General features: G+C 45.8%; 2 protein-coding genes and 11 non-coding genes across 13 annotated transcripts; 2 read left to right on the top strand and 11 right to left on the bottom strand.

The window, feature by feature from the left end:
• Nucleotides 1-194: 194 nt before the first annotated feature.
• Nucleotides 195-276, bottom strand: Trnal-uag. Its single transcript has one exon. It is a non-coding gene; the product is annotated as a tRNA-Leu (tRNA).
• A 190-nt stretch (nucleotides 277-466) lies between these two features.
• Nucleotides 467-548, bottom strand: Trnas-uga. Its single transcript has one exon. It is a non-coding gene; the product is annotated as a tRNA-Ser (tRNA).
• A 1,033-nt stretch (nucleotides 549-1,581) lies between these two features.
• On the bottom strand, nucleotides 1,582-1,655 carry Trnai-aau. Its single transcript has one exon. It is a non-coding gene; the product is annotated as a tRNA-Ile (tRNA).
• A 1,238-nt stretch (nucleotides 1,656-2,893) lies between these two features.
• Nucleotides 2,894-2,967, bottom strand: Trnaf-aaa. Its single transcript has one exon. It is a non-coding gene; the product is annotated as a tRNA-Phe (tRNA).
• A 68-nt stretch (nucleotides 2,968-3,035) lies between these two features.
• Trnal-uag lies at nucleotides 3,036-3,117 on the bottom strand. Its single transcript has one exon. It is a non-coding gene; the product is annotated as a tRNA-Leu (tRNA).
• Nucleotides 3,118-7,879: 4,762 nt separating this feature from the next.
• On the bottom strand, nucleotides 7,880-7,961 carry Trnas-uga. Its single transcript has one exon. It is a non-coding gene; the product is annotated as a tRNA-Ser (tRNA).
• Nucleotides 7,962-8,994: 1,033 nt separating this feature from the next.
• Nucleotides 8,995-9,068, bottom strand: Trnai-aau. The gene has a single exon. It is a non-coding gene; the product is annotated as a tRNA-Ile (tRNA).
• An 8,710-nt stretch (nucleotides 9,069-17,778) lies between these two features.
• Nucleotides 17,779-21,579, top strand: LOC123475636. Its single transcript, XM_045178625.1, has 2 exons — nucleotides 17,779-17,783; nucleotides 18,054-21,579. Exons 1-2 carry the CDS (start codon nucleotides 17,779-17,781, stop codon nucleotides 21,577-21,579), a joined length of 3,531 nt encoding a protein of 1,176 aa, XP_045034560.1.
• Nucleotides 21,580-22,422: 843 nt separating this feature from the next.
• LOC123475880 lies at nucleotides 22,423-24,180 on the top strand. Its single transcript, XM_045179084.1, has 4 exons — nucleotides 22,423-23,692; nucleotides 23,753-23,844; nucleotides 23,906-24,019; nucleotides 24,082-24,180. Exon 1 carries the CDS (start codon nucleotides 22,448-22,450, stop codon nucleotides 23,456-23,458), a length of 1,011 nt encoding a protein of 336 aa, XP_045035019.1. The 5' UTR covers nucleotides 22,423-22,447; the 3' UTR covers nucleotides 23,459-23,692; nucleotides 23,753-23,844; nucleotides 23,906-24,019; nucleotides 24,082-24,180.
• A 358-nt stretch (nucleotides 24,181-24,538) lies between these two features.
• Trnai-aau lies at nucleotides 24,539-24,612 on the bottom strand. Its single transcript has one exon. It is a non-coding gene; the product is annotated as a tRNA-Ile (tRNA).
• Nucleotides 24,613-24,680: 68 nt separating this feature from the next.
• On the bottom strand, nucleotides 24,681-24,762 carry Trnal-uag. Its single transcript has one exon. It is a non-coding gene; the product is annotated as a tRNA-Leu (tRNA).
• A 190-nt stretch (nucleotides 24,763-24,952) lies between these two features.
• Nucleotides 24,953-25,034, bottom strand: Trnas-uga. Its single transcript has one exon. It is a non-coding gene; the product is annotated as a tRNA-Ser (tRNA).
• Nucleotides 25,035-26,067: 1,033 nt separating this feature from the next.
• On the bottom strand, nucleotides 26,068-26,141 carry Trnai-aau. The gene has a single exon. It is a non-coding gene; the product is annotated as a tRNA-Ile (tRNA).
• Nucleotides 26,142-27,433: the final 1,292 nt, after the last annotated feature.

The following is a 27,433-nucleotide window of genomic DNA, read 5'->3' as shown; positions in this document are numbered from 1 at the left end:
AACGTGCGAAAGTTTTGTTTAATTGATGAGAATGTATGGAAACATTGTACATTGGTCCGTAAGAGGATCGAACTCGTGACCTCCGCGTTGTTAGCACGGGGCTCTAACCAACTGAGCTAACAGGCCATGCTGTAGCTACAAACGCACAAAAGATAATTGGGTGGATTCGCATGAAGAACCAAAATAAAATTATATGACAGTGAAGGGATTCGAACCCTTGCCTCCGAAGAGACTGGTGCCTAAAACCAGCGCCATAGACCACTCGGCCACACTATCCGTATAACATATTTATCGTGAACATGAGTTTGATTATTGTTTCACAGTTTAAACGTTTATCATACAACAACATTGCTGGCAAAAAAACGAGTTTGGATTTTGGACTGTATTTAGCTTATTTTAATTTTCCATAAGTACCTCATAATAATTCAACTAGTTGATAAGGAAATTTGCACACGATTTAGCGATTCGCAGACAGCAGGATTTGAACCTGCGCTCCAAGATGGAAACAGATTTCAAGTCTGTCGCCTTAACCACTCGGCCATGTCTGCTTGTTTTATTCCAATCAATGAAATTCCGCTGTGAAATTTACCAATAAAAAGCTCCATTAGAAAAAAATATAAACTTTTATTGCCAGTTGAAATTCATTTCTACTGTTATAATGGAAAATAAATAGAAAATAAAATAAACAATTAATTTGATCCTTGGATGCAGATCGTATAAAGGGAAGAGAAAGACAAATATGACAATGTTGATCTCATCACAATAATTTTGAAAAGACAAAAGCAATAGACACTGAGGTAAGTAAATACAAGTTTAAAAAATCTATACATATTAAGATAGAGGAATACAAATTAACAAAAATTTATAAAAATTTAAAATAAAATCGATGATTAAATGTAAGAGGGAAATGGAGGATCCATCTGGAAGGACAACTGGTTTCCATGAACTCTCTACTTGTATTCGACGTGAGATACGTTGGGGATTCCTCGCCTTCCAGGTGGTGAACATGTAGCCAGTAGGAAGAGTAAATGTGGGCTGGAGATTACCTATCTCCGGCCCAAAATGGTCATACATCAAATCTTCTTTGGACGACCCACAGCCCGTCTGACACATGGTTCCTTCAAACCAGCTCCAAACGATGAGGCATTCAGGACACTGAAACATCAAAATGCTCGTCGGTTTCGGGATGTCGATGGCATATAGGACACGTGGCATCGTTGAATAGATCCAACCGATAGCAGCTGGTGATGGTAGGAAGAAATCGCTAGTTGAACATGGACATGATCTTTCTGATGTTATTTGGCAGGGCTGCAGTCTCCTTCCAGATACATGGTCAATCCATATAACGCCTCGGGATCTCCCATAGCGGTAACCTCTAGGATTCCCTGGTTATATGTTTTTCTGTGTACCATGGTATTCCCAAGCCCCAGTATGGAAGAGGCAAATAGTTTCTCGATTTCATGCCCTGGTTGCTGAAGGAACTTGGACCTCTTCCTGACTGCTATGGCAACCGTGATTTCTTTCATAAGGTTTTCATCTCCAAAATATTTCCAAAATGTAAATTTTTGAAAGCACCACCACTGGCCCGTAAGAGGATCGAACTCATGAACTCCGCGTTATTTGCACGGTGCTCTAACCAACTGAGCTAACAGGCCTACAAAATATTACACACGTACGAAAAATGACTGAGTTGATTCACCAGTAAAACCAGCCATTGTCCTCGTAAAATGAAGGAGTGTCGCCAAACAGCCAACGAGGGTTGGGGAAAGCCCCGACAAAAAAAGTCACAAACCAATCAAAAAATTCTCACAAGTAAGGGAATACAATGAATATACGAGTACTTACAAAATATCAAAAGACGGAAAGTTAACAACACAAACTAACATCACAAATAAACAGGAAAATAACCAAAGAATGTGACTTACAGTTTTCAGTAAATGACGGAAGGAAAAAAAACGTCTGCACCCATCTACAACCGCTAAACCCTGGAAATTCATAATGTGCATCGTTCCATACAACGACCACATGCCTTTCACGAAGGAGCAATGAAAAAACAACAAAAGTGTCCCAGTTAAGAAAAATGTCGGCTTTTCCTTAATAACAAATTAAGCTCGAAACGGTATGCTCTTGAAAGCTATTAACAACCAAAAGCAATAAAAAAACGTCGAAACGAGAAGCGATCTTCACTGAATTTACCATTTCCTTGTACCCACATTCGTTTGCTTACATATATTTTCCCCAAGCACCTCATCAAAAGTGAAGTGGTTAGAACAAATAATCTCATCCTTATTCCAGCTTGTCATACGACAGTTAGACCTAAGCATTAGGATTGACGTGAAAAACTCTTTATTGGTTGTTTTTGGTTTCTTATTTCGATCAAGAACCCTTATTCAGCATGGCTACAGGAGTTGAAGACAGAACGGTTACGAAGAACGTACCATAGAAGTTGTTGGTACTCATCACATAAAGCCACGTGATTCTCGGAAAAATAAGTGATAGTTTTATACGCCCAACGTGGGGCTCGAACCCTCGACCCTGAGATTAAGAGTCTAATGCTCTACCGACTGAGCTAGCCAGGCCAACAACAAATGTTAATGCTAACATTGTGACATGACACATGACACATGACACCATTTCTGCTAAGTTTTAGCCCAGGAGGATGGATAGCCCAACCACAAAATTTTTTTAAAGACCTCGAATTAATCTTCCATACATTATGAGGCAGCACAGTAATTTAGAAAAACACTTTTCATATATTGCGTTGATTATCTACCGCAGTTTTTCTGTAGTTTCTTTCAAAGCAATGTCACTCTAATAACGTCAGTACTCCAGAAGTTAAGAAACGTGAAAAAATTTTGTTTAATTGATGAGAATGTATGGAAACATTGTACATTGGACCGTAAGAGGATCGAACTCGTGACCTCCGTGTTTTTAGCACGGCGCTCTAACCAACTGAGCTAACAGGCCATGCTGTAGCTACAAACGCACAAAAGATAATTGGGTGGATTCGCATGAAGAACCAAAATAAAATTATATGACAGTGAAGGGATTCGAACCCTTGCCTCCGAAGAGACTGGTGCCTAAAACCAGCGCCATAGACCACTCGGCCACACTATCCGTATAACATATTTATCGTGAACATGAGTTTGATTATTGTTTCACAGTTTAAACGTTTATCATACAACAACATTGCTGGCAAAAAAACGAGTTTGGATTTTGGACTGTATTTAGCTTATTTTAATTTTCCATAACTACCTCATAATAATTGAATTGTCAATAATTAGAAATGCTCCGTTCTAACTGTGTTGACCTTGTATTTTCAGCTAATTACCAAGCAAAAACAAAAGAAAAACAAAGGAACATCGGTCTCTTCCCTTCCTTGGGTAGCGCCTGGGCCTCAGACTTTTTAAGCTCTTACCAAGTGCAGTCATGGCTAGTCCAAGCTTTTCAAGCAGTGTAAGTGATAGTTCCTTAGGCGTTTCAGGATCGCGGGTTTCTCGCAGCCCGTCTTTGTCAGCCTTGGATCTGCCCCTCCGGGTACCACGCTCGTCTTCACCAGCCCCACGTGGAGATCGAGCCCATCTATTGCGTAGAAGCCGCTCACGCTCGGTGCGTAGGAGCCGCTCACGCTCGGCCCGTAGAAGCCGCTCACGCTCGGCGCGTAGAAGCCGCTCTCGCTCCGTACGAAGGGGCCACTCACGCCCTTCACGTAGAAGCCGGTCACATTCGGCGCGTCGAGATCGCTGCAGTTCGCCCATCGCCCGTGGTAGCCGCTCCTTTTCCCGCGATTTTCGGTCACCCAGCCGGGTGCGGCATGGGCAGCCTGACGATTCTTTTCACATCGAATTTTCAGTCGACAGGAAGTCAACGAAACGGCTGCGGAAGCTTTTAGCGTGTGGTGCCAGTTCATCAGACTCAAGAGCCCTGAGAGAGCGTTACGAGCCAAAATTTGGGGGTAGCTCCTTCCAGCTGAAAGCCCCATCGCTAGACTCTTCGATGAAGAGGCGACTGATCGCGGTTCGAAATGGGAATAACGCGCGTTCTCAGACCACCAGGCTAAACGACCCAATGGAGAAATCGCTGACTGAAATTCAGCTAAAGATAATGGATGGCATACGTCCCCTCCTTCATTTAAAGAGTGAGCTGGATCGCCTAGGTGCCAGTCGCAGCCTCAAACGGGCAGCTAGCACTGCCTTAAGTCTGGTGGGAAACGCCTTCTCGGAGGTAACGAAGAGACGAAGGCTCAATGTTTTGAGACAAACGGACGGCCGGTTTGTCTTCTTCTTGGAGGAGAAAGACCGGTTCTCAGTGAGGGAAGGCGGGGACCTTTTTGGCCGTCATTTCCTCCGTTCGATGGTGAGAACGGCGCGCGAAGAAGAGAATTTGAGAAGTATGAGCCGTTCCGGTGGTCATAGTATTCGGGCCCCAAGTAACTTCAATCGTGGCCGGACGGCTTTTGGCGGGCGCGTCAACGGCAGATTCCATTCGAGTGGCAGAAGTGGAATCTACCCGGGTAGGGGACCCATCGACAACCAGCGCGGCAGGTACAGCCCAATTAATCTACTTCCTTGTTCCCACTTGCGGGAAAACGTTTATTTTGCCGGACGAGTGAAATTTTTCCTGCCTATGTGGCAGTCCTTAACTAAGGACCCGTGGGTCTTAGACACAGTGAAGTATGGCCTTTCCTTGGACTTTAAGGAGGAGCCAAGGGCTCCGGGAATACCTTTTTCGCCTTTAATGGATCCCGGCCAACTCGAAGTTTGTAGGAAAGAGTTATTGGAAATGTTGGGGAAGGGGGCCATAGTTAAGGTGGACAAGGCGAATCGCGGCTTCGTAAGTGGGTTTTTTGTGATCTCGAAATCAAGTGGCGGCTTGCGTCCCATTGCAAACCTAAAGCATTTAAACCAGTTTTTGGTCTACAGAAAATTTAGAATGGAAGGCATCTCTAACTTGAAAGAACTTATCTTTGGGGGGGAATGGTTCACCAAATAGATTTGAAGGATGCCTATTTTTCTATCCCCGTGAACGCCCACCATCAACCTTTTTTGCAAATTTTGTTTGAAGGCCAAATTTTTCAGTTCACCTGCTTACCTTTTGGTCTAGCATCGGCCCCGTGGGCGTTTACGAAAGTGCTTAAGCCTGTAGTCTCTTTTTTGCGGGGAAAGGGAATTAAGCTGATCGTCTACTTGGACGATTTTCTGATCATTAGTTCAGGCAAATCTCAAGCTGAAAAAGATTTTCTTTTCACGGTGGAGCTCCTTGAAGCAGTGGGCTTCGTGATTAACAGGGCCAAGTCGTCGGGTGTACCGTCGCAGTCCAGAGAGTTTTTGGGCTTGGTGGTAGACTCTCGGTCCCTGACCCTTTCCCTCAAGAAGGGCAAGGTAAAACAAATGGTTGGTTCTTGTCGGAAGATGTTGTCCCTAGGCAAAGCCTCGTTGTGGGACCTAAGCTCCTTGATTGGGAACTTTTCCTGGGCGATTTCAGCCGTCCCGTTCGCTCAAGCGCATTATAGGAGTCTTCAGCATCGTTTCTTAGTCGAGTCGCGCCTTTCCGACCCCAGCGCTAAGATACCTTTAGACATCGAGTCTAAATCGGATTTGGCCTGGTGGCGAGACAACCTTTTAAAGGTTAATGGGAAACCAATTAGGCTGAGCTCGGGGGAATTCGCGGACATTACGATATTTGCGGATGCGTCCTTAATAGGTTGGGGAGCGGTTTGCGACAAATCTACGGCTCAGGGCCCTTGGACTTTGGAGGAAAAAACCCTCCACATTAATCATCTCGAGCTAATTGCCGCGCTCTATGCCCTGCAATGCTTTACGGCTCGCGCATCTGGAGTATCTGTTTTAATCTATTCGGACAATAGTACAGCGGTAGCTTATATTAACAGGTGTGGAGGTACATGGTCTAGAAGCCTTTCGGCAACGGCGAAATCCATTGTAGAATGGTGTGAGCCAAGGCGCCTTTCGTTGATAGCGGTTCACTTAGCCGGCAGCCGTAACATGGTGGCAGATTATCAGTCCAGGGTTTTTCTAGACCAGAGTGATTGGAAGCTTTCGGCAATAAGCTTCCACCAAATCAATTCACGCTGGAAGATGGAGGTCGACTTATTTGCTGCCGCATGGAGTTCACAGTTGGTTAAATTCGCTAGTTGGCAGCCGCAGCCCGGTGCATGGGCGGTGAACGCTTTCACATTCAGCTGGAAGAACCTGTGGGCTTACGCCTTTCCTCCATTTAGCCTAATTCTTCGTTGTATTTCCAAAGTCAAAAGGGAACTAACGGATCTGGTGCTAGTGACGCCCTACTGGCCGAGCCAAGTATGGTTCCCTCTTGCCCTGGAGCTCACAAGCGACATCCCGGTAATTCTGCCTCCAACCGATCGCCAGTTGACATCGGCCACAGGCGAGACACATCCGCAGATCAAGTCGAGATCCCTCATCTTCGTCGCCTGGAGACTCTCGGGAAACGCTTCCGAGAGCAAGGCCTTTCGGAAGAAGTGGCGCAACTTCTGCTGGATGGAAACCGTCAGTCCACATCAGCTGCTTACGAAGCCGGATGGGCACTATGGGGTGATTGGTGCCGTCAAAAACATTCGGATCCCTTGTCGAATGATTTGAATTCGATTCTGCAATTCTTGTCGGAGGCCTTCCTGAAGGGTAAATCTTACAGTTCAGTGAATATCTTAAGGTCAATGCTTTCAGTCACTTTGGAGCAAATTAATGGGAAAGGAGTCGGTAGCCACCCCCTCATAATTCGTCTAATGAAAGGAATTTTTTTAAATAAGCCTCCTAAGCCGCGCTACGTAGCCACCTGGAACGTCGATGGTGCGCTTAAATTTGTCAGTGATCTTGGGAATAATGCAAACCTCTCCTTGCTGGACCTCTCTAAGAAACTCGTATTCCTTTTATCGTTGTCAACCTTCGCCCGGGTCTCCTAGCTAGCCTCAATTTCTAGGAACTCGGTCCAGTTTAGCGAGTGGGGATCCACCTTCTCTCTATCGAAGCTGCGTAAATCGCAGCGCAGTAGAGCCTTGCCAGTGGTAAGAGTCGAGAAATTTACAGGTGACCCCCGTTTATGCCCGGTGACGTGCATGAAAGACTATATCCAGGCAACAGACGGCCTGGTAGACGGCCGTTTCGGTGACGGACTCCTTATCGCTTCGCGAAAGCCATTTAAACCAATTGGAGCCTCAACAGTGGCAAGATGGATTAAATTTCTCCTAAAGGAGGCTGGAGTCGACGTATCTACATTTTCAGCACACTCAACTCGTGGAGCGGCGTCATCTAAGGCCTTTAATAAGGGTCTTTCGGTTGAAACCATTCTTAAATCGGGCAATTGGTCTACTGAATCCGTTTTTTCCCGCTTCTATAAGCGTGTCTCTAATTCAGAATCGGTCGTAGACGTGGTCTTATCAGTGACCAATGACTGAAGTTGTGCGTCTAAGTCACAGTTAGAACGGAGCATTTCTAATTATTGACAATTAGAAATTGCTCGAGGCCGCTTGCGGCCGTGGAGCAATTGGAATTGTTGATAATTTAAGAATGCGACGTTTTAACTGGTTAAAACCCCACCCTATCCCGCAACCTACTAACACAATTTTTCCTCACCACAGGAGTCATTTTCGAGGGGGCTCCAGGAAAGGATGGAACAGCTTCGGCTAAAAAGTCTGAACCAAAGGCGCTACCCAAGGAAGGGAAGAGACCGATGTTCCTTTGTTTTTCTTTTGTTTTTGCTTGGTAAATAGCTGAAAATACAAGGTCAACACAGTTAAAACGTCGCATTCTTAAATTATCAACAATTCCAATTGCTTTACGGCCGCAAGCGGCCTCGAGCAATTTCTAACTAGTTGATAAGGAAATTTGCACACGATTTAGCGATTCGCAGACAGCAGGATTTGAACCTGCGCTCCAATATGGAAACAGATTTCAAGTCTGTCGCCTTAACCACTCGGCCATGTCTGCTTGTTTTATTCCAATCAATGAAATTCCGCTGTGAAATTTACCAATAAAAAGCTCCATTAGAAAAAAATATAAACTTTTATTGCCAGTTGAAATTCATTTCTACTGTTATAATGGAAAATAAATAGAAAATAAAATAAACAATTAATTTGATCCTTGGATGCAGATCGTATAAAGGGAAGAGAAAGACAAATATGACAATGTTGATCTCATCACAATAATTTTGAAAAGACAAAAGCAATAGACACTGAGGTAAGTAAATACAAGTTTAAAAAATCTATACATATTAAGATAGAGGAATACAAATTAACAAAAATTTATAAAAATTTAAAATAAAATCGATGATTAAATGTAAGAGGGAAATGGAGGATCCATCTGGAAGGACAACTGGTTTCCATGAACTCTCTACTTGTATTCGACGTGAGATACGTTGGGGATTCCTCGCCTTCCAGGTGGTGAACATGTAGCCAGTAGGAAGAGTAAATGTGGGCTGGAGATTACCTATCTCCGGCCCAAAATGGTCATACATCAAATCTTCTTTGGACGACCCACAGCCCGTCTGACACATGGTTCCTTCAAACCAGCTCCAAACGATGAGGCATTCAGGACACTGAAACATCAAAATGCTCGTCGTTTTCGGGATGTCGATGGCATATAGGACACGTGGCATCGTTGAATAGATCCAACCGATAGCAGCTGGTGATGGTAGGAAGAAATCGCTAGTTGAACATGGACATGATCTTTCTGATGTTATTTGGCAGGGCTGCAGTCTCCTTCCAGATACATGGTCAATCCATATAACGCCTCGGGATCTCCCATAGCGGTAACCTCTAGGATTCACTGGTTATATGTTTTTCTGTGTACCATGGTATTCCCAAGTCCCAGTATGGAAGAGGCAAATAGTTTCTCGATTTCATGCCCTGGTTGCTGAAGGAACTTGGACCTCTTCCTGACTGCTATGGCAACCGTGATTTCTTTCATAAGGTTTTCATCTCCAAAATATTTCCAAAATGTAAATTTTTGAAAGCACCACCACTGGCCCGTAAGAGGATCGAACTCATGACCTCCGCGTTATTAGCACGGCGCTCTAACCAACTGAGCTAACAGGCCTACAAAATATTACACACGTACAAAAAATGACTGAGTTGATTCACCAGTAAAACCAGCCATTGTCCTCGTAAAATGAAGGAGTGTCGCCAAACAGCCAACGAGGGTTGGGGAAAGCCCCGACAAAAAAGTCACAAACCAATCAAAAAATTCTCACAAGTAAGGGAATACAATGAATATACGAGTACTTACAAAATATCAAAAGACGGAAAGTTAACAACACAAACTAACATCACAAATAAACAGGAAAATAACCAAAGAATGTGACTTACAGTTTTCAGTAAATGACGGAAGGAAAAAAACGTCTGCACCCATCTACAACCGCTAAACCCTGGAAATTCATAATGTGCATCGTTCCATACAACGACCACATGCCTTTCACGAAGGAGCAATGAAAAAACAACAAAAGTGTCCCAGTTAAGAAAAATGTCGGCTTTTCCTTAATAACAAATTAAGCTCGAAACGGTATGCTCTTGAAAGCTATTAACAACCAAAAGCAATAAAAAAAACGTCGAAACGAGAAGCGATCTTCACTGAATTTACCATTTCCTTGTACCCACATTCGTTTGCTTACATATATTTTCCCCAAGCACCTCATCAAAAGTGAAGTGGTTAGAACAAATAATCTCATCCTTATTCCAGCTTGTCATACGACAGTTAGACCTAAGCATTAGGATTGACGTGAAAAACTCTTTATTGGTTGTTTTTGGTTTCTTATTTCGATCAAGAACCCTTATTCAGCATGGCTACAGGAGTTGAAGACAGAACGGTTACGAAGAACGTACACTCGCTTCCATAAATATGTAGGCCACCGCCCGCGGGTTGTACCGCTTCAAAAATACCTTTATGCGCGCCTTTATGGTATATTCGACAATAGAGTAGGAAGGGGTTACATATGAAACCAAAATAATGATGGGATGAGTATGAAAACCAAAAAAGCTATTATTTCAAGGCTTTTTTTCCTTAAAATTTTTCTTACAAATATGAAAAGCTACACTGTGTTAAAAATGGCAAGAGTAGGTGGGCGAGTTTTTGGTCCGCATGAAGAATTTCACCGTGAATCTTACAGATTGACTGATGCAATTCGTATTGAAATAATTAGACTTCATAAAAACGGCATAGGGCAGCGCACAATCGCGCGTAGATTACAAATTCATCGAAAATCAGTGGAATTGTGGATCAAAAGATATAACGAAGACAGAAATCTGAAGGTTTATGCTAATGATGAAGGGGCTCCAAGATTGACTTCCGAAAATGAAGATTTTTTGTTGGCATGTTCAGGTGTATGATCGTCTTAATGAATAATTTTAATTTTTTACTAAATTTTATTAATAATTACCATTTCATTTATAGCCACTATAAATAATTTTGATAATTCTTCTGACGTCGCGGCTAAAGCCGGCATAAATTTCTTATCGATTCAATCTATTTCAAGACGATTGAATGAATCGGGTTTACAATCTAGAATCGCCGCAATAAAAGACATTCTAACTCCGGAACATAGAGCCGGAAGACTACATTTTGCTAGGCGCTACGTTGACTATCCCGTGGAATTTTGGAGGTGGGTTCTTTTTACTGATGAAAAATCGTGGTCATCGGCAGCACACGGTCAGATCCGCGTTCGGCGACATCAGAATGAGAGATTCAACAAAAAGAATATCTATTCTATAAAAAGAAGCGGACGAACAACTGTAAGCGTGTGGGGTGGTGTGTGGTTGGGTGGCTTAACGCCACTGTATCGCGTTCAAAATAATTTAACTTCAGCGCAATACATAACGAATGTTTTAGAAGGAACTCTACTTCCTTACATTCGCCAAGCATATCCAAATGGGGAACCTGTCGTTTTTGTTCAGGACAAGTATTTATAACAACAATAATAATCATAATGCAGATAACTTTATTTTTTTATATTTTATTAGTTCTTCTGTCCATAATTCCCGCACTACCCGACAATGGTTAGTTGAACACCCGGAAATTGTTGCTCTCGATTGGCCCGTGAAAGGAGCTGATATGAATCCCATCGAAAATTTGTGGGGTCATCTTGTTGTTGCCCTCAACAAATCGAGAAATGAACAGGGATTGCCTTTTCACGCACGCGACGCAAATGGAGCTGACGAGTTATACGCCCTAGTAAATTCTGAATGGCAAAAGTTAATGCGTAATGAAACGTATATCGAAAGCCTGATAGAAAGTATGCCACGGCGACTTCAAGAAGTAATAAATGAAGAAGGGGGGTGGACGAAATATTGATCTTTGCCTAAAACACTGTAACAAAAAATTTTCCGCTAAAATAAAAAACTTTGTTTTGCTGACCCATCCCTCAAGTTTATTTTCTTCCTTTCACAAGCTTAAGTAAACATTCCGTAAAGGTATATTTGAAGCGGTACAACCCGCGGGCGGTGGCCTACATATTTATGGAAGCGAGTGTACCATAGAAGTTGTTGGTACTCATCACATAAAGCCACGTGATTCTCGGAAAAATAAGTGATAGTTTTATACGCCCAACGTGGGGCTCGAACCCACGACCCTGAGACTAAGAGTCTCATGCTCTACCGACTGAGCTAGCCAGGCAAACAACAAATAATAATGCTAACATTGTTACATGACACATGACACATGACACCATTTCTGCTAAGTTTTAGCCCAGGAGGATGGATAGTGGAGCCGCGATTTAGACGTTATGCTTTATCTAATCAAACGAGACGTACGACATGTATGGCCATCTATAAAAGACGCTTGTTGCTCGATACTTTCTGTGGCGCCACTTGTTTTCGGAAACTGTTTAACCCTCATTCCCCCCCTTTGATTAAGTGACGTCTGTGAGCCTTAATGGCGGTTCAGTCAGTTTAGATTTTGGCTCACCCTTTGTGACTTTGATTTTGACCGACTTCTCCTCCACGATTCGCTTGGTAACTTGTCTTAAAACTATGTGACTGGGTTCTTGAAATTATAAATTTGTATTTGTGTAGAATACCTACAGTATCCTACCCACTTGACTGATTTGAGTGTATGACGTAAGCGAGCACATGCCCGACTTGACCTGGATTTGTTTCCCTTTGTGGTAATTTTAGTTCTAATGTGAGCTTTCATATGTTTCCTGACCCGGCTGTATTTCTATGTAGGGATTTCTGTTAGTAAGTGATTGGCCCAGTGTGTCTCATAGTTGGGACTCACTATTAGTCGACCTGACAGCTTCACCCCAATCACTTAGTAGCTCGTATGACTTGACAGGGTTGGTGAGTGACTTTAATGTGTGTCGATTAAGATTGCATGGATTTTATTGTATGTCTTGACTTAGAGATCCCTGATTTCTTGGATGTGAATTGACTCCTGCCTGTGGCAGAATTTGACTTGATCGGTCACCCTGAGTGACCCCTGTGCATGATATCTCACCCAAGCCTGTATTGCATCTCAGGTATTGGTTTCGCAAACCCATATTTTCTTCATTTAGTGTTAACTGTAAATATTTGTTTAGGATTGGTGAATATAGCTTCGATTTATGTAAAAGAGTGATCGCATTTACAGTCCACTCTCACTATCGCGCTATCATCTGGTCCTTCGAACCGGATCCTTTGAACTGACTTTGATTTGAAAATGGCCAACCTTCCAGTATCAACATGGACACTGGAAGCTTGTAAGACTCGACAGAGGGTCCTTCGTTTCTGTTAGATTATGATCAAGGGATAGACATTACTTTTGATCTTGTTTATTACCATCTCAACGTTGAGGAAACATGCCGTCTCTTGACATCAAGAGGGCTGCCATCTCTTATTGTAAAGAGGGTAGATTGATATAACATATTACCTTTGATCGCAGTCCACTAGCACAGAATACAGAAACACTTGTAAGATAATAATCTAGGTGGGATGCTGAACGAACAAAGTGTTCACCATAAGAAAAAGAAGACACACACACGTAATAGAACGTCAGAAAGACGATGACAACGATTGAGAGTCGTTGTGCATAATCGAGGATAGTCCCCCTAGCGGAGGATTGTTAACTTAACACTCCCCCTCAATCCGAGCGTGTTGATCTAGGTGTTTAATTTTGAAAGAATTGAGAAGTGTTAGACGTAAGGAGAATAGTAAGAAAGAAAAAAAAAATACGAAAATTTGAATTTTATTTTTAGCTTCGAGGCAAGCTGCAGACGCCGATGCGTTCCCTGTTCAGTCGAAGTGCTTCTACCTTCAAGGGCTTCGTGAGGAAGTCGGCCAATTCGTCTGCGGATGAGACGGACAGAAGACGGATGTTCTTTTGTTTGAACTCCTTGCGAATGTAGTGGTACTTCAACTCGATGTGCTTCGTCCTTGCGTGGAAGACCGGATTGTGAACCATCATGATGGCGCTTTTGTTGTCGCAAAGAAGAGGCGTAGGCTCCTGTTGTTTAAATCCGATCTCCTCCAACAGATTTCTTTGCCACGCGATTTCTTTGCTGGCGTGTCCGGCTGCGTAGTATTCTGCTTCGGCGGTTGAAAGTGCGATCGGCTTCTGAAGATGACAGGTCCAAGAGATCGCGCCTCCATTCAAAATGAATATTAGACCGGAGGTGGATCGCCGGGTGTCCTCGCAACCTGCGAAATCAGAATCGGAGTAGCCGACAAGATGATTTGTGATGCCTGTCCCTCCGTAGCAGATCCCAAAGTCGATTGTGCCTGCCAGATAGGCCAAGATCCACTTGATTGCCTCCCAGTGAGGTACTCCGGGGTCGATACTTTGCCGGGAGCAAGCGTTGACGGCGAACAAGGCGTCGGGGCGTGTCATCTTTGCTACGTACATGAGGCCGCCGACTGCAGCGCGGTAAGGTGTCGTTGTGAGCGGAGGTTTACCACTGTTCTGTGGGCGGTCTCTGGCACTGAGGCAAGAGCAGGGATCAGCTGGCACGTTACGGGGATGACAGTCTGTCATCCTGAATTTCTCCAGCAGTAAACGGACGTAGGTGCCTTGAGAGATGTAGAGTTTCCTCTCTTCGCGGTTCCTTGTGATCTCGAGGCCGATGAAGATGTCGGCTGGTCTCGAGGTCATCTCAAGGTACTGCTCCAGGTGCTGGATGATGGCTGTTGCCTTTTCTAGCGTCTTTGTTGCCAGGATGCCGTCGTCGACCCAAATCCCGAACAGAGTGATGTCGTTCGGGTCCTTTCCAATGTGATAGTAGAGACACGGGTCGTAGTTGGAACGGATCAGTTCGTACTTGACAATATAGCCGTCGAAGGTCTCGTTGAAGTTGTACGCTGACTGAATCAGTCCGTAGATTGGATGATTGAGCCGACCGACTTTTCCTGGTTTAGTGAACCCTTCTGGCAACTCGATGTACAGTTCTTCGGTCAGAGTTCCGCAGAGAAAGGCGGTCTTGACGTCAAGTTGTGTGAGTTCCAAGTCGTGGACGGCAGCAATGGAGAGCAGCACTCGAAGAGAGTCGACCTTCAGGGTCGGGGCGTACGTTTCGGATGACGTGTAGTCGACATCGGGCTCCTGCGTGTAGCCTTTCGCCACGAAACGAGCCTTGTAGATTGGTGGGCTTCCTTTGAAGCCCGGCTTCAGCTTGTAGGTCCACCTGGTTTTGATCACTGAACGGTCTTTCGGCCGATCGACTTCCGTGTAGGTCTCGGTCGTTTGCAGTGAATTGTATTCTTTCAGTGTGGCACCCATCCATTCCTTTGCTTGTTTAGAGGCCACGGCGTCTTGATATTGATCCGGTACTTCATTCTCCGTCGATCGGGCTGTCGCGTACTTGGTGCCGTCGGCTGCCTTCATGCTCTTGATGACTTTTGGCGTCTTGATTCTCAACGAGCGACGGGGATCTGGAACCGCAGGCGCGTCTATTAGGTTTTCTTCTTCTAAGGCCGTGCGCGTCCGTACCAGTCTTCCTTTCTTTGTTGGAGGTGGAAAAGAGGGAGACTCAGGCTGACTGCTTAAAGGAAAGATGAGCGGAGAGGTAGGCACCGTGTCGTCTCGAGGATCTTCAGGCGGTTGGAAAATTGTAGTTACTTGTTCGTCAGTGTTGGGATGAACCTTTGGTTGGGATGCAAGCTGTGGGAAGACTTGAGTGTCTTTCTGTAAGTCGACGGAGGGGAGACGTGGAGCGTAGACGTGATGAGCCGGTGAAGCGTCGCAAATCGTGTTAACTTTTCCGGTAGACGGATCGTAGAATCTCTCTCCTTTCTGAGTGTCGGAGTTGCCGACGAAGTAGACCAGATTTCCAACGGGCTCGAGTTTGCCTGCACGAATTGCCTTGGGAATCAAAACGTAGAACTCCCTTCCGAAGGCCCTGAGCGTCGAAAGATTTGGCTTCTTTTTGAACCATGCTTCGTACGGTGTCACATCTGGGCAAGTGGTGGAGATAGATCGGTTCAAAACGTAGATCTTGTGATTTGTTGCTTCGGCCCAGAGCGAGAGAGGAAGAGACTTGTTGGAGTGCAACAACGCGCGAGTCCCTTCGAAGAGCGTCCTGTTGTCTCTTTCGGCTGAGCCATTTTGTTGAGGCGAATGGCGAACGGAGGTCTCGTGCCTGATGCCCTTCTTTTTCAGTCGCTGTTCAAAGTCGTTCGACTCGTACTCCTTGCCGCCGTCGGTCCGCACGCACTCGACCAGTTGTCCTGTCTGAGTGTGAAGGAGACGAATGAAATCCAAAATTGCACCCGCGACTTGATCCTTCGTCTTGAGATAGTATGCGACGCGGAAATCACTGAAGTCGTCTCTCACGGTGCAGCAGTAGAGGGCACCTCCGAGGCTCTTCACTTGAGCTGGACCCCAGACGTCGGAGAAAATCAGTTGACCGATGCGGGAGGACCTATCTGAGGTGCTGCTGTAGAAGGGAGTGCGCTTTGCCTTGGCTGCTGCGCACTCGTGACAGTGTTCTATAGGAGGTTGGGTTCCTGCTGGCAGAGTGAAACCGTCGACTGCGCCGCTCTTGGACATCTTGATCATCATTGGATAATTCAAATGTGCGAGGCGAAGGTGCCATTCTTCAATAGAATTGTGACTAGAACGGGAGAGAGCTCGGAAAGATTGACATGCTGGTTGAGCGGTCTCGGTCGTCTCCTCCAGACGATAGAGAGTAGCGTCCGAGTTGCGTTTTCCGGAGAGAATGGTAACACCGTTCAGGTTGACGTGAACTTTGGTTCCGGAGAAATGGATCGCTGCCCCTTTTGCTGTGATAGCCCCGACTGAAATGAGGTTGATGCCGAGCTCGGGTGCAAAAAGAGAATTGTGGAATGTGATAAGCTGAGTTGATCCATTCACCGACGCGTTAAAGGTGACGTCACCGATTCCTCTTATCTCCACGCGACTGTTGCCGATTCCTTCGATCGACTTCCCTCCTGATGGAATAGGTTTGAAGTTCGAGAATCTGGATTGTTGGTGGAACATGTGTTGAGTTGCGCCCGAGTCCAAGTAGACTTCAGAAGCTTGATGGTTCGAGAGAGAGGATTGAGCGGCGTGGGCGATCATGCTGACACTTGGTTGGCTGGGATCCAAGATGATGGCTCTGTCATCTGTTCCTTGCAAGTATGCGGCGTATGCTTCCGGATCATCCTTTAAGAAACGGCATTCCTTCTGCCAGTGGCCGTAGTAGTTGCAATTCCAGCATTTCCCGTCTCTTCTCTTGTTCCCATCGTTGGATGAAGAGAAACGAGAGTCCCGACGTCCGGAACCTCGGTTGCCGCCGCGAAATCCACCGCGATTTCCTCTTCCTCTTCCTCCTCTGCCACCTCTCTGTGGATAGGGGCTCGAATTAAATCGAGCTGCTTCTCGATTAAATGGGCCGGCATCGACTCGTGAGGCGTCATGGTGTGAGGAACTTGGAGCTGGATACTGCGATGATGAGTGATGCGAGGGCTGACCGTAAAGAGCTTTGTTGTTGTCCGAATCTTTGTTGTGAACGTTGACATGGCGTCTTTTGTTTCTATCTTCTTCATTGCAGAGTCTCGTCGTGAGATTTGCGAGGGTCCTCTCTGCCATTGCTGTGCTCTCCCACGCAGTGAAGAAGCCGAGAAACTGATCGGGCAGAGTAGTGAGGATACGATTGCTGATGCTCAGCTCGTCTGTTGCACAGCCTGCTTCTGTAAGGTCCTTGGCCAGGAGCTTGATTCCCTCGATGTGGGCTCTGACACCGTGTTCACTGTTGAAAGTGACATTAAGAAACTGCTGTTGAAGAGCCTGTCTTCTCTCAATGGAGTTTTGCTGATACTGATTCTCGATGGAGACCCAGATATCTCTTGCTGTGTCACATGTCAAAAGAGATCTTTGTTGCTCTTCGTGACAGGTGTTGAACAAAAAGTACTTTGCCAAGTTGTCGTCCTTCATCCACTTGTCAATAAGGGCTTTGTTCGTGACCACAATGCCTTCTTTGACCTGGACGGAGAGAAAAAAAAAGCATGGCATTACAGTGTGTTTCTGTATGTACCAATATTGTGTTTTTTTTTTTTTTTTTTTTTTTTTTTTTTTTAAATATTACCTCAGCAGGCTTAGCTCTTGATCCATTAACTATGGTTTTGAGATCATGCTCTTGGAGTCGCAGTTGGATGCTATATTTCCAAATGGCAAAGTTCTTTCCGTTGAACCTTTCTGTCTTAATGCCTCCTTCTCTTGTCGAGGGATTTGATTCCATCTTGATATGAGTCGACTTGCGTCTCTGGGCCCATAACCTGTTAGATTATGATCAAGGGATAGACATTACTTTTGATCTTGTTTATTACCATCTCAACGTTGAGGAAACATGCCGTCTCTTGACATCAAGAGGGCTGCCATCTCTTATTGTAAAGAGGGTAGATTGATATAACATATTACCTTTGATCGCAGTCCACTAGCACAGAATACAGAAACACTTGTAAGATAATAATCTAGGTGGGATGCTGAACGAACAAAGTGTTCACCATAAGAAAAAGAAGACACACACACGTAATAGAACGTCAGAAAGACGATGACAACGATTGAGAGTCGTTGTGCATAATCGAGGATAGTCCCCCTAGCGGAGGATTGTTAACTTAACAGTTTCCGCATCACAGGTTGTCACACTCGCATCAGCAACATTGTGACAGCTGAATTATCTCGCCGTGATGCTGAGAAGCATTTGGCAAACGTACGAGGCCTCCTGGGCGAACTAGAAAACATCCACGACCGTATAATCGAGCTGATAGATGACGACGACGTTCTGACCCAACAAAATGTGCAGCATCTGACATATGCCAAGGTCGTCGACAACTGCTCATCGTTAGTGGAAAATTACCTTCTTATACGCCAAGACGATGATCCCTCGGTAGTCATCGAGACCCCAGAGGAGATTGCACGACGGCAGGCATTGCAAACAGCCGAGCAACGTTTACGAGAGGCCCGAATTGAACTCGCAACCGCTGAGCAAGCTGTCATTGACCTTGGAGGTACAGTTTCACCCACAGATGGATCGGAGGTGAATCCATCCGACTCCGTGTCGAGTGTTGGGAACAAACCGACCAATGGAATTGATTTTGATCCAGTTGACTCTACCCAAGCACCGGACGCGTGGATAGACGTCTATTTGACCGGAAGAGAGAAACCGCATGTCCGAGAAAAGGGAGGCAAGTCGTCCGTGACGGTGCAGCTGGAGGTGTACTCGGGTCGAGCACTGGATTGGTTCTCGTGGATCAGTATGTGGTACGCTCTTGTCCACATTACCGGCAAGACCGCTAGTGAGAAACTCGCCATCCTGAAAAACTTTCTGAAGGGAGATTTGGCTGACATTGTGCACGGCCATGGAGGCGGCGAGTCCGGCTACAAGGAGGCCCTGCAACGATTAAGGAGCACCTGTGGCAACCGTACTGTTATCCGAGCAGCCCATTTGCAAGCACTGGATCGAATGGAGGCTCCAAAAAACGACCCTCAATCCTTCAAGCGTTTTGCCGAACGTGTCAGGACCCACCTTTTTAATCTCTCGACCATCGGGAAGAGCGGGCATGCAGATATAATTGAAAGATTGGCCCTTAAGCTGCAATTGACTGACCGTCTGGAGTGGAATCATGGACGGGGAGAGGATCTTGAACGCCGAACCATTAATGATTTTGGTCGGTGGTTAACTACGAGAGCCGTTGCATACCAAAATGCCTACGCCATTGCTGATTATCAACAACATCCGGCTCCTCCCGCAGCAAGAAACCACAATCCATACTCGCATCCGTCGCATCATAGACATCCACACCAGCAGAAGAGGAGCGCACACACATTTCATGGAGCATTCACCTCCCAAAAGGAACATGGCTCAACTGAGCGCAAGGAGAAGAGACCGGCTGAAACGCATTGCTTTAAGTGTGAAGGAGCGCATCGCCTCGAAGATTGTACCTTCTTCAAAGAGCTTCCCGTCAGCGATCGACTGACTTTTACCCAACGTCGAGGGTTGTGCTATGGTTGTTTCGGTGTCCGTCACGGGGCCATGAACTGCACTTTCAAGAAGGCGTGTGGCGTCAATGGGTGTAAGCTGTCCCATCATAAACTTCTCCCCAAAGATACCGGTCCGGTGGAAAGAAATGTCCGGCTACACGCTTTACGTTCCGATCGGCGACAGATTGCATTCAAGATGCTCCGTTTAGATGCCCTCGACGCCGACGGGGAGACGGTGCCCGTCAATATTCTAATGGATGATGGTAGCGATGCAACTCTCATCCGCGAGGGACTGACGCGTCGACTCCGGCTTGCTGGCCAGCGCCAGACCTTATTTGTAGGAGGCGTCGGTGAAGAATCCTCCGTCCATGTGAATTCCGAGTATATCGAGTTGCAGTTAAGGACCTCGTCAGGAGAAATAGTGCCGATCCAGGGGTCCACTATACCCTCTATCACGAAACCAGTAGCCGTGATGGCGTGGGAGAAACTACGAGGTAGATGGAACCATTTCGCCGACTTACCACCGCTACGAGACTGTGGTGGCCGCGTAGACATCTTGATTGGTTTGGACCATGCAGCCCTTATAACCGCGAGTGAGTCGCGATTCGGCAAAGATGACGAGCCGACCGCATCAAAGACTCGACTTGGATGGACGCTACAAGGAGCAGTGGTGACCAGCGGCGGACCCGATATCGTCCGGATTCATCATGTGCAGACATCAGCTGATCCTACTCTTCAACTAGCCGAGCAAGTCCGACGGTTCTGCGACACAGAGTCGTACGGTACCGAGTTCAAGTCGGAATGTATGTCAGCTGAACACCAGAGGGCGGTGACCAAGTTGGAGACGGAGACCGAAAAGCTGAGTGTGGGATATGCAGCGCCAGTACTTTGGATTGACGACGCCCCTCCTGAAATCCCTGATAGCCGCCGTACTGCCGAAACAAGATTGAAGAGTTTGCGGAACAAATTTGCCCGCAACCCAGGGGATTACGAGGCTTACTACCGTGCAGCTATGGAAAAAAATTTCCGTGAAGGGTACGCCCGACGGCTCACGCCGGAAGAAATTCAGCGGAGTCCAAGCAGGTATTTCCTCCCGCACTTCGGGGTGCCGAAAACGGCCGGGCGGCCAGAGTTACGTCTCGTGTTTGATGCGGCCGCAAAAACGCACGGAAGGTGTTTGAACGATTTTGTAACCAGTGGTCCTGCGCTACAGAACCCCTTGCCTGCCGTTTTGATTCGCTTCAGAGAGGGAGCGATCGCCTGGTCAGCGGATATCGGAGCCATGTTTAGCCGGATTCGTTTAAAAGAGGCTGATCGCCCATACCACAGATTCTTATGGCCCGAAGAGGACGGGACCATATCGACGTGTGAAATGACCAGAGTAACTTTTGGTGTGACTTGCTCCCCCTACGTCGCCATCCGAACCACTTGGCGAGCAGCAGATGACGCTGGGCCGGATATGAAGGAGGCGGCCGATGGTGTCAGAGAAGACATCTATGTCGACGATTATCTGGCCTCGACTGGCAGACTTGAGGACGCTGTAAGAAAAGCCACTGGTGTAAAGAAGGTTTTGGAAGGCGGCGATTTCCACCTGGGACACTGGGTTTCGAATAGCAGTCAACTATTAGCGGCAGTCCAGTCGGTTGCGGAGAATGGGGCCTCTGGCAAGACCCCAACGTGCAGACTCAGTGATGATCCTGACTTGATCCTGGGAATTGTGTGGAATCCCTCCACTGATAACCTGGGATTCCGAGTGAAGGTGTCCAGTGTGAAGTACACCAGAGTGGGGTTACTGGCCCAAGTAGCCGGATTGTTCGACCCTTTAGGGACAGCCACCCCGATGACTGTTAAGGCTAATATTAAACTACGGGAGCTAGGTGTGAAGGGGCTCCAGTGGGACGATCCTGTGATTGGTGAAGAGAAAGTGTGGTGGGAGCAATACTTTCCAGAAGATCGGACGTCTGAAGGAGATCGAGCTTCCCCGCTGTCTCTTCCCAAGGGTGGAAGAGATAGTACGGACCGAACTGCACACTTTCGCGGATGCGTCCGAAGAGGCGTGTGCCGCGTCCTGTTATACTCGTGTGGTATATCAGGATGGCCGAGTGCTAGTCCGGCACGTCAAGACGGCTACCAAGCTTGCTCCTTTAAAAACAGTCTCCGTTTGTAAATTAGAACTCAATGCTGGGCTCATGGGCGCCCGACTTGCCAAGTTCGTTCAGACGGCCCTGAAAAGGGAGCTAGATGGGAGATTCTTCTGGACCGACAGTAGCACGGTCCGGAATTGGGTCCGGGCCGTGTCCTCCCACTACCAAGTCTATGTTAGCCACCGGATCGGGGAAATTCAAACCCTCACGGAGCCTCATGAATGGCGCTTTGTTCCGGGGCGTTTAAATCCGGCCGATGCTGCTACTCGCTCTCAAATGGAAGAAGAAGAGATCCCGAGTTGGTGGTTAGATGGTCCACCTTTCCTTTATGAAGATGAGACGGCCTGGCCGACAGACTTGCCATGGATGACCGCGAGGGAGGAGCTCCGGTCCATCCATGTCCATCTAAATTCAACAGCCATGGAGCAGTCGACCACGTTCAACTGGAAGGATGTCAAGATATCGGCTAATGACATTCCGGCCCTAATCCGGTTAGAAGGGGAGTTTCTAAGCCACGTGAAGCGGAGTCAACGGGGGGTGTACCCTGAGGAGCTCAAAAGATTGCAGCAGGAAAAATCACTCCGCCCGACCTCGCCGTTACTGCCTCTCACCCCCTTCCTGGATGAGTTTGGAGTATTGCGACTTGGAGGCCGGCTCAGCCGAGCCAAATTGCCGTATGATGTCCTGCACCCTCCAATATTGTCCGGAAAACACCCGCTCTCCCGTATGATTATCCGCGCGTTCCACGAGAGCATGCATCACCTTGGCACGGATTTTGTGTTGTCTCATGTGCGACAGCACTTTTGGGTGACTGCCGGGCGAGAACTAGTTAAACGAGTTCGCAATGAATGCGTACCATGCCGTCGCTTTCGTCCGAAAGCCGCTTTACAGATGATGGCCGACGTCCATCGAGCTCGCCTGGGCGCCGGTCACCCCCCTTTCACTTACACGTCGGTGGACTATTTTGGGCCCATAGATGTCACACATGGACGCGGAACCGCAAAGCGATGGGGAGCCCTCTTCACGTGCAGGGTGACCAGGGCGGTTTATGTCGACGTTTCAATTTCCCTCTCCGCCAGTGATTTTTTAATGGTGCTGAGACGTTTTATAGCAGTGTATAGGAAACCAGCGCATATGTTCTCGGACAACGGGACGAACTTGACTGGTGCCGAGCGTCAATTACGTGTGGAATTAGACCGGCTGAAAGGCGACAGTGTGCTAGTGACGGAGTTGAGGGCGCTCCGGATCGAATGGTTCTTCCAACCAGCACAAACACCACATTTTGGAGGCTCCCACGAGTCATTGGTACGATCGGTAAAAAATTCTTTATATGCCGCGTTGGATCAAGAGAAGAGTGTATTGCGTACACCAAGTGAGGAGGTTTTGCGCACGCTACTGTTCGAAGTGGCCGGATTGTTAAATTCTCGGCCTTTGACTTATACAAGCTCCGACCCGGACGACTTCCGTGCATTAACCCCAAACGATTTTCTTAACCGAGCCCCTGTGGCTGATTTGCCGGCTGGAGACTTTGACCAGGCCCTTCCACGCGATCGTTATGGTTACGTCCAGAGGATAACTAACTTCTTCTGGGACGTGTGGCGAGGATCATTCCTGCAGTCGATGACCAGCCGGAAGAAATGGAGAACACCCGCGCGGAACTTCGTTGTCGGCGATTTTATTTTAGATGATTGGAAGAATGCTCCGCGCGGGCGTTGGAGGACCGGCAAAATCATCAAGGTCTACCCCGGCACAGACGGATTAGTTCGAGCAGTAGATGTGGAGTTCTCCACCGGAATATTGCGTCGTGGGATTCACCAGCTGGCTCTATTGGAAGCGTGCTCGTCGGATCCAGCGGATGAACCAGCAGAATCCGGCTCGGGGGAGAATGGAGCCGCGATTTAGACGTTATGCTTTATCTAATCAAACGAGACGTACGACATGTATGGCCATCTATAAAAGACGCTTGTTGCTCGATACTTTCTGTGGCGCCACTTGTTTTCGGAAACTGTTTAACCCTCATTCCCCCCCTTTGATTAAGTGACGTCTGTGAGCCTTAATGGCGGTTCAGTCAGTTTAGATTTTGGCTCACCCTTTGTGACTTTGATTTTGACCGACTTCTCCTCCACGATTCGCTTGGTAACTTGTCTTAAAACTATGTGACTGGGTTCTTGAAATTATAAATTTGTATTTGTGTAGAATACCTACAGTATCCTACCCACTTGACTGATTTGAGTGTATGACGTAAGCGGGCACATGCCCGACTTGACCTGGATTTGTTTCCCTTTGTGGTAATTTTAGTTCTAATGTGAGCTTTCATATGTTTCCTGACCCGGCTGTATTTCTATGTAGGGATTTCTGTTAGTAAGTGATTGGCCCAGTGTGTCTCATAGTTGGGACTCACTATTAGTCGACCTGACAGCTTCACCCCAATCACTTAGTAGCTCGTATGACTTGACAGGGTTGGTGAGTGACTTTAATGTTTGTCGATTAAGAATGCATGGATTTTATTGTATGTCTTGACTTAGAGATCCCTGATTTCTTGGATGTGAATTGACTCCTGCCTGTGGCAGAATTTGACTTGATCGGTCACCCTGAGTGACCCCTGTGCATGATATCTCACCCAAACCTGTATTGCATCTCAGGTATTGGTTTCGCAAACCCATATTTTCTTCATTTAGTGTTAACTGTAAATATTTGTTTAGGATTGGTGAATATAGCTTCGATTTATGTAAAAGAGTGATCGCATTTACAGTCCACTCTCACTATCGCGCTATCAGATAGCCCAACCACAAACGACCAGACATTATGAGGCAGCACAGTAATTTAGAAAAACACTTTTCATATATTCCGTTGATTATCTACCGCAGTTTTTCTGTAGCTTCTTTCAAAGCAATGTCACTCTAATAACTTCAGTACTCCAGAAGTTAAGAAACGTGCGAAAGTTTTGTTTAATTGATGAGAATGTATGGAAACATTGTACATTGGCCCGTAAGAGGATCGAACTCGTGACCTCCGCGTTATTAGCACGGCGCTCTAACCAACTGAGCTAACACGCCATGCTTTAGCTACAAACGCACAAAAGATAATTGGGTGGATTCGCATGAAGAACCAAAATAAAATTATATGACAGTGAAGGGATTCGAACCCTTGCCTCCGAAGAGACTGGTGCCTAAAACCAGCGCCATAGACCACTCGGCCACACTATCCGTATAACATATTTATCGTGAACATGAGTTTGATTATTGTTTCACAGTTTAAACGTTTATCATACAACAACATTGCTGGCAAAAAAACGAGTTTGGATTTTGGACTGTATTTAGCTTATTTTAATTTTCCATAAGTACCTCATAATAATTGAACTAGTTGATAAGGAAATTTGCACACGATTTAGCGATTCGCAGACAGCAGGATTTGAACCTGCGCTCCAAGATGGAAACAGATTTCAAGTCTGTCGCCTTAACCACTCGGCCATGTCTGCTTGTTTTATTCCAATCAATGAAATTCCGCTGTGAAATTTACCAATAAAAAGCTCCATTAGAAAAAAATATAAACTTTTATTGCCAGTTGAAATTCATTTCTACTGTTATAATGGAAAATAAATAGAAAATAAAATAAACAATTAATTTGATCCTTGGATGCAGATCGTATAAAGGGAAGAGAAAGACAAATATGACAATGTTGATCTCATCACAATAATTTTGAAAAGACAAAAGCAATAGACACTGAGGTAAGTAAATACAAGTTTAAAAAATCTATACATATTAAGATAGAGGAATACAAATTAACAAAAATTTATAAAAATTTAAAATAAAATCGATGATTAAATGTAAGAGGGAAATGGAGGATCCATCTGGAAGGACAACTGGTTTCCATGAACTCTCTACTTGTATTCGACGTGAGATACGTTGGGGATTCCTCGCCTTCCAGGTGGTGAACATGTAGCCAGTAGGAAGAGTAAATGTGGGCTGGAGATTACCTATCTCCGGCCCAAAATGGTCATACATCAAATCTTCTTTGGACGACCCACAGCCCGTCTGACACATGGTTCCTTCAAACCAGCTCCAAACGATGAGGCATTCAGGACACTGAAACATCAAAATGCTCGTCGTTTTCGGGATGTCGATGGCATATAGGACACGTGGCATCGTTGAATAGATCCAACCGATAGCAGCTGGTGATGGTAGGAAGAAATCGCTAGTTGAACATGGACATGATCTTTCTGATGTTATTTGGCAGGGCTGCAGTCTCCTTCCAGATACATGGTCAATCCATATAACGCCTCGGGATCTCCCATAGCGGTAACCTCTAGGATTCACTGGTTATATGTTTTTCTGTGTACCATGGTATTCCCAAGCCCCAGTATGGAAGAGGCAAATAGTTTCTCGATTTCATGCCCTGGTTGCTGAAGGAACTTGGACCTCTTCCTGACTGCTATGGCAACCGTGATTTCTTTCATAAGGTTTTCATCTCCAAAATATTTCCAAAATGTAAATTTTTGAAAGCACCACCACTGGCCCGTAAGAGGATCGAACTCATGACCTCCGCATTATTAGCACGGCGCTCTAACCAACTGAGCTAACAGGCCTACAAAATATTACACACGTACAAAAAATGACTGAGTTGATTCACCAGTAAAACCAGCCATTGTCCTCGTAAAATGAAGGAGTGTCGCCAAACAGCCAACGAGGGTTGGGGAAAGCCCCGACAAAAAAAGTCACAAACCAATCAAAAAATTCTCACAAGTAAGGGAATACAATGAATATACGAGTACTTACAAAATATCAAAAGACGGAAAGTTAACAACACAAACTAACATCACAAATAAACAGGAAAATAACCAAAGAATGTGACTTACAGTTTTCAGTAAATGACGGAAGGAAAAAAAACGTCTGCACCCATCTACAACCGCTAAACCCTGGAAATTCATAATGTGCATCGTTCCATACAACGACCACATGCCTTTCACGAAGGAGCAATGAAAAAACAACAAAAGTGTCCCAGTTAAGAAAAATGTCGGCTTTTCCTTAATAACAAATTAAGCTCGAAACGGTATGCTCTTGAAAGCTATTAACAACCAAAAGCAATAAAAAAAACGTCGAAACGAGAAGCGATCTTCACTAAATTTACCATTTCCTTGTACCCACATTCGTTTGCTTACATATATTTTCCCCAAGCACCTCATCAAAAGTGAAGTGGTTAGAACAAATAATCTCATCCTTATTCCAGCTTGTCATACGACAGTTAGACCTAAGCATTAGGATTGACGTGAAAAACTCTTTATTGGTTGTTTCTGGTTTCTTATTTCGATCAAGAACCCTTATTCAGCATGGCTACAGGAGTTGAAGACAGAACGGTTACGAAGAACGTACCATAGAAGTTGTTGGTACTCATCACATAAAGCCACGTGATTCTCGGAAAAATAAGTGATAGTTTTATACGCCCAACGTGGGGCTCGAACCCACGACCCTGAGATTAAGAGTCTCAAGCTCTACCGACTGAGCTAGCCAGGCCAACAACAAATGTTAATGCTAACATTGTGACATGACACATGACACCATTTCTGCTAAGTTTTAGCCCAGGAGGATGGATAGCCCAACCACAAACGACCATACATTATGAGGCAGCACAGTAATTTAGAAAAACACTTTTCATATATTGCGTTGATTATCTACCGCAGTTTTTCTGTAGTTTCTTTCAAAGCAATGTCACTCTAATAACGTCAGTACTCCAGAAGTTAAGAAACGTGCGAAAGTTTTGTTTAATTGATGAGAATGTATGGAAACATTGTACATTGGCCCGTAGAGGATTGGAATCGTGACTTCCGCGTTATTAGCACGGCGCTCTAACCAACTGAGCTAACAGGCCTACAAAATAGTA

The sequence above is a fragment of the Daphnia magna genome, linkage group LG9, assembly GCF_020631705.1.
Source record: "Daphnia magna isolate NIES linkage group LG9, ASM2063170v1.1, whole genome shotgun sequence".
Taxonomy (NCBI): Eukaryota; Metazoa; Arthropoda; class Branchiopoda; order Diplostraca; family Daphniidae; genus Daphnia; species Daphnia magna.
This window is presented reverse-complemented; position numbering and strand designations above follow the sequence as displayed.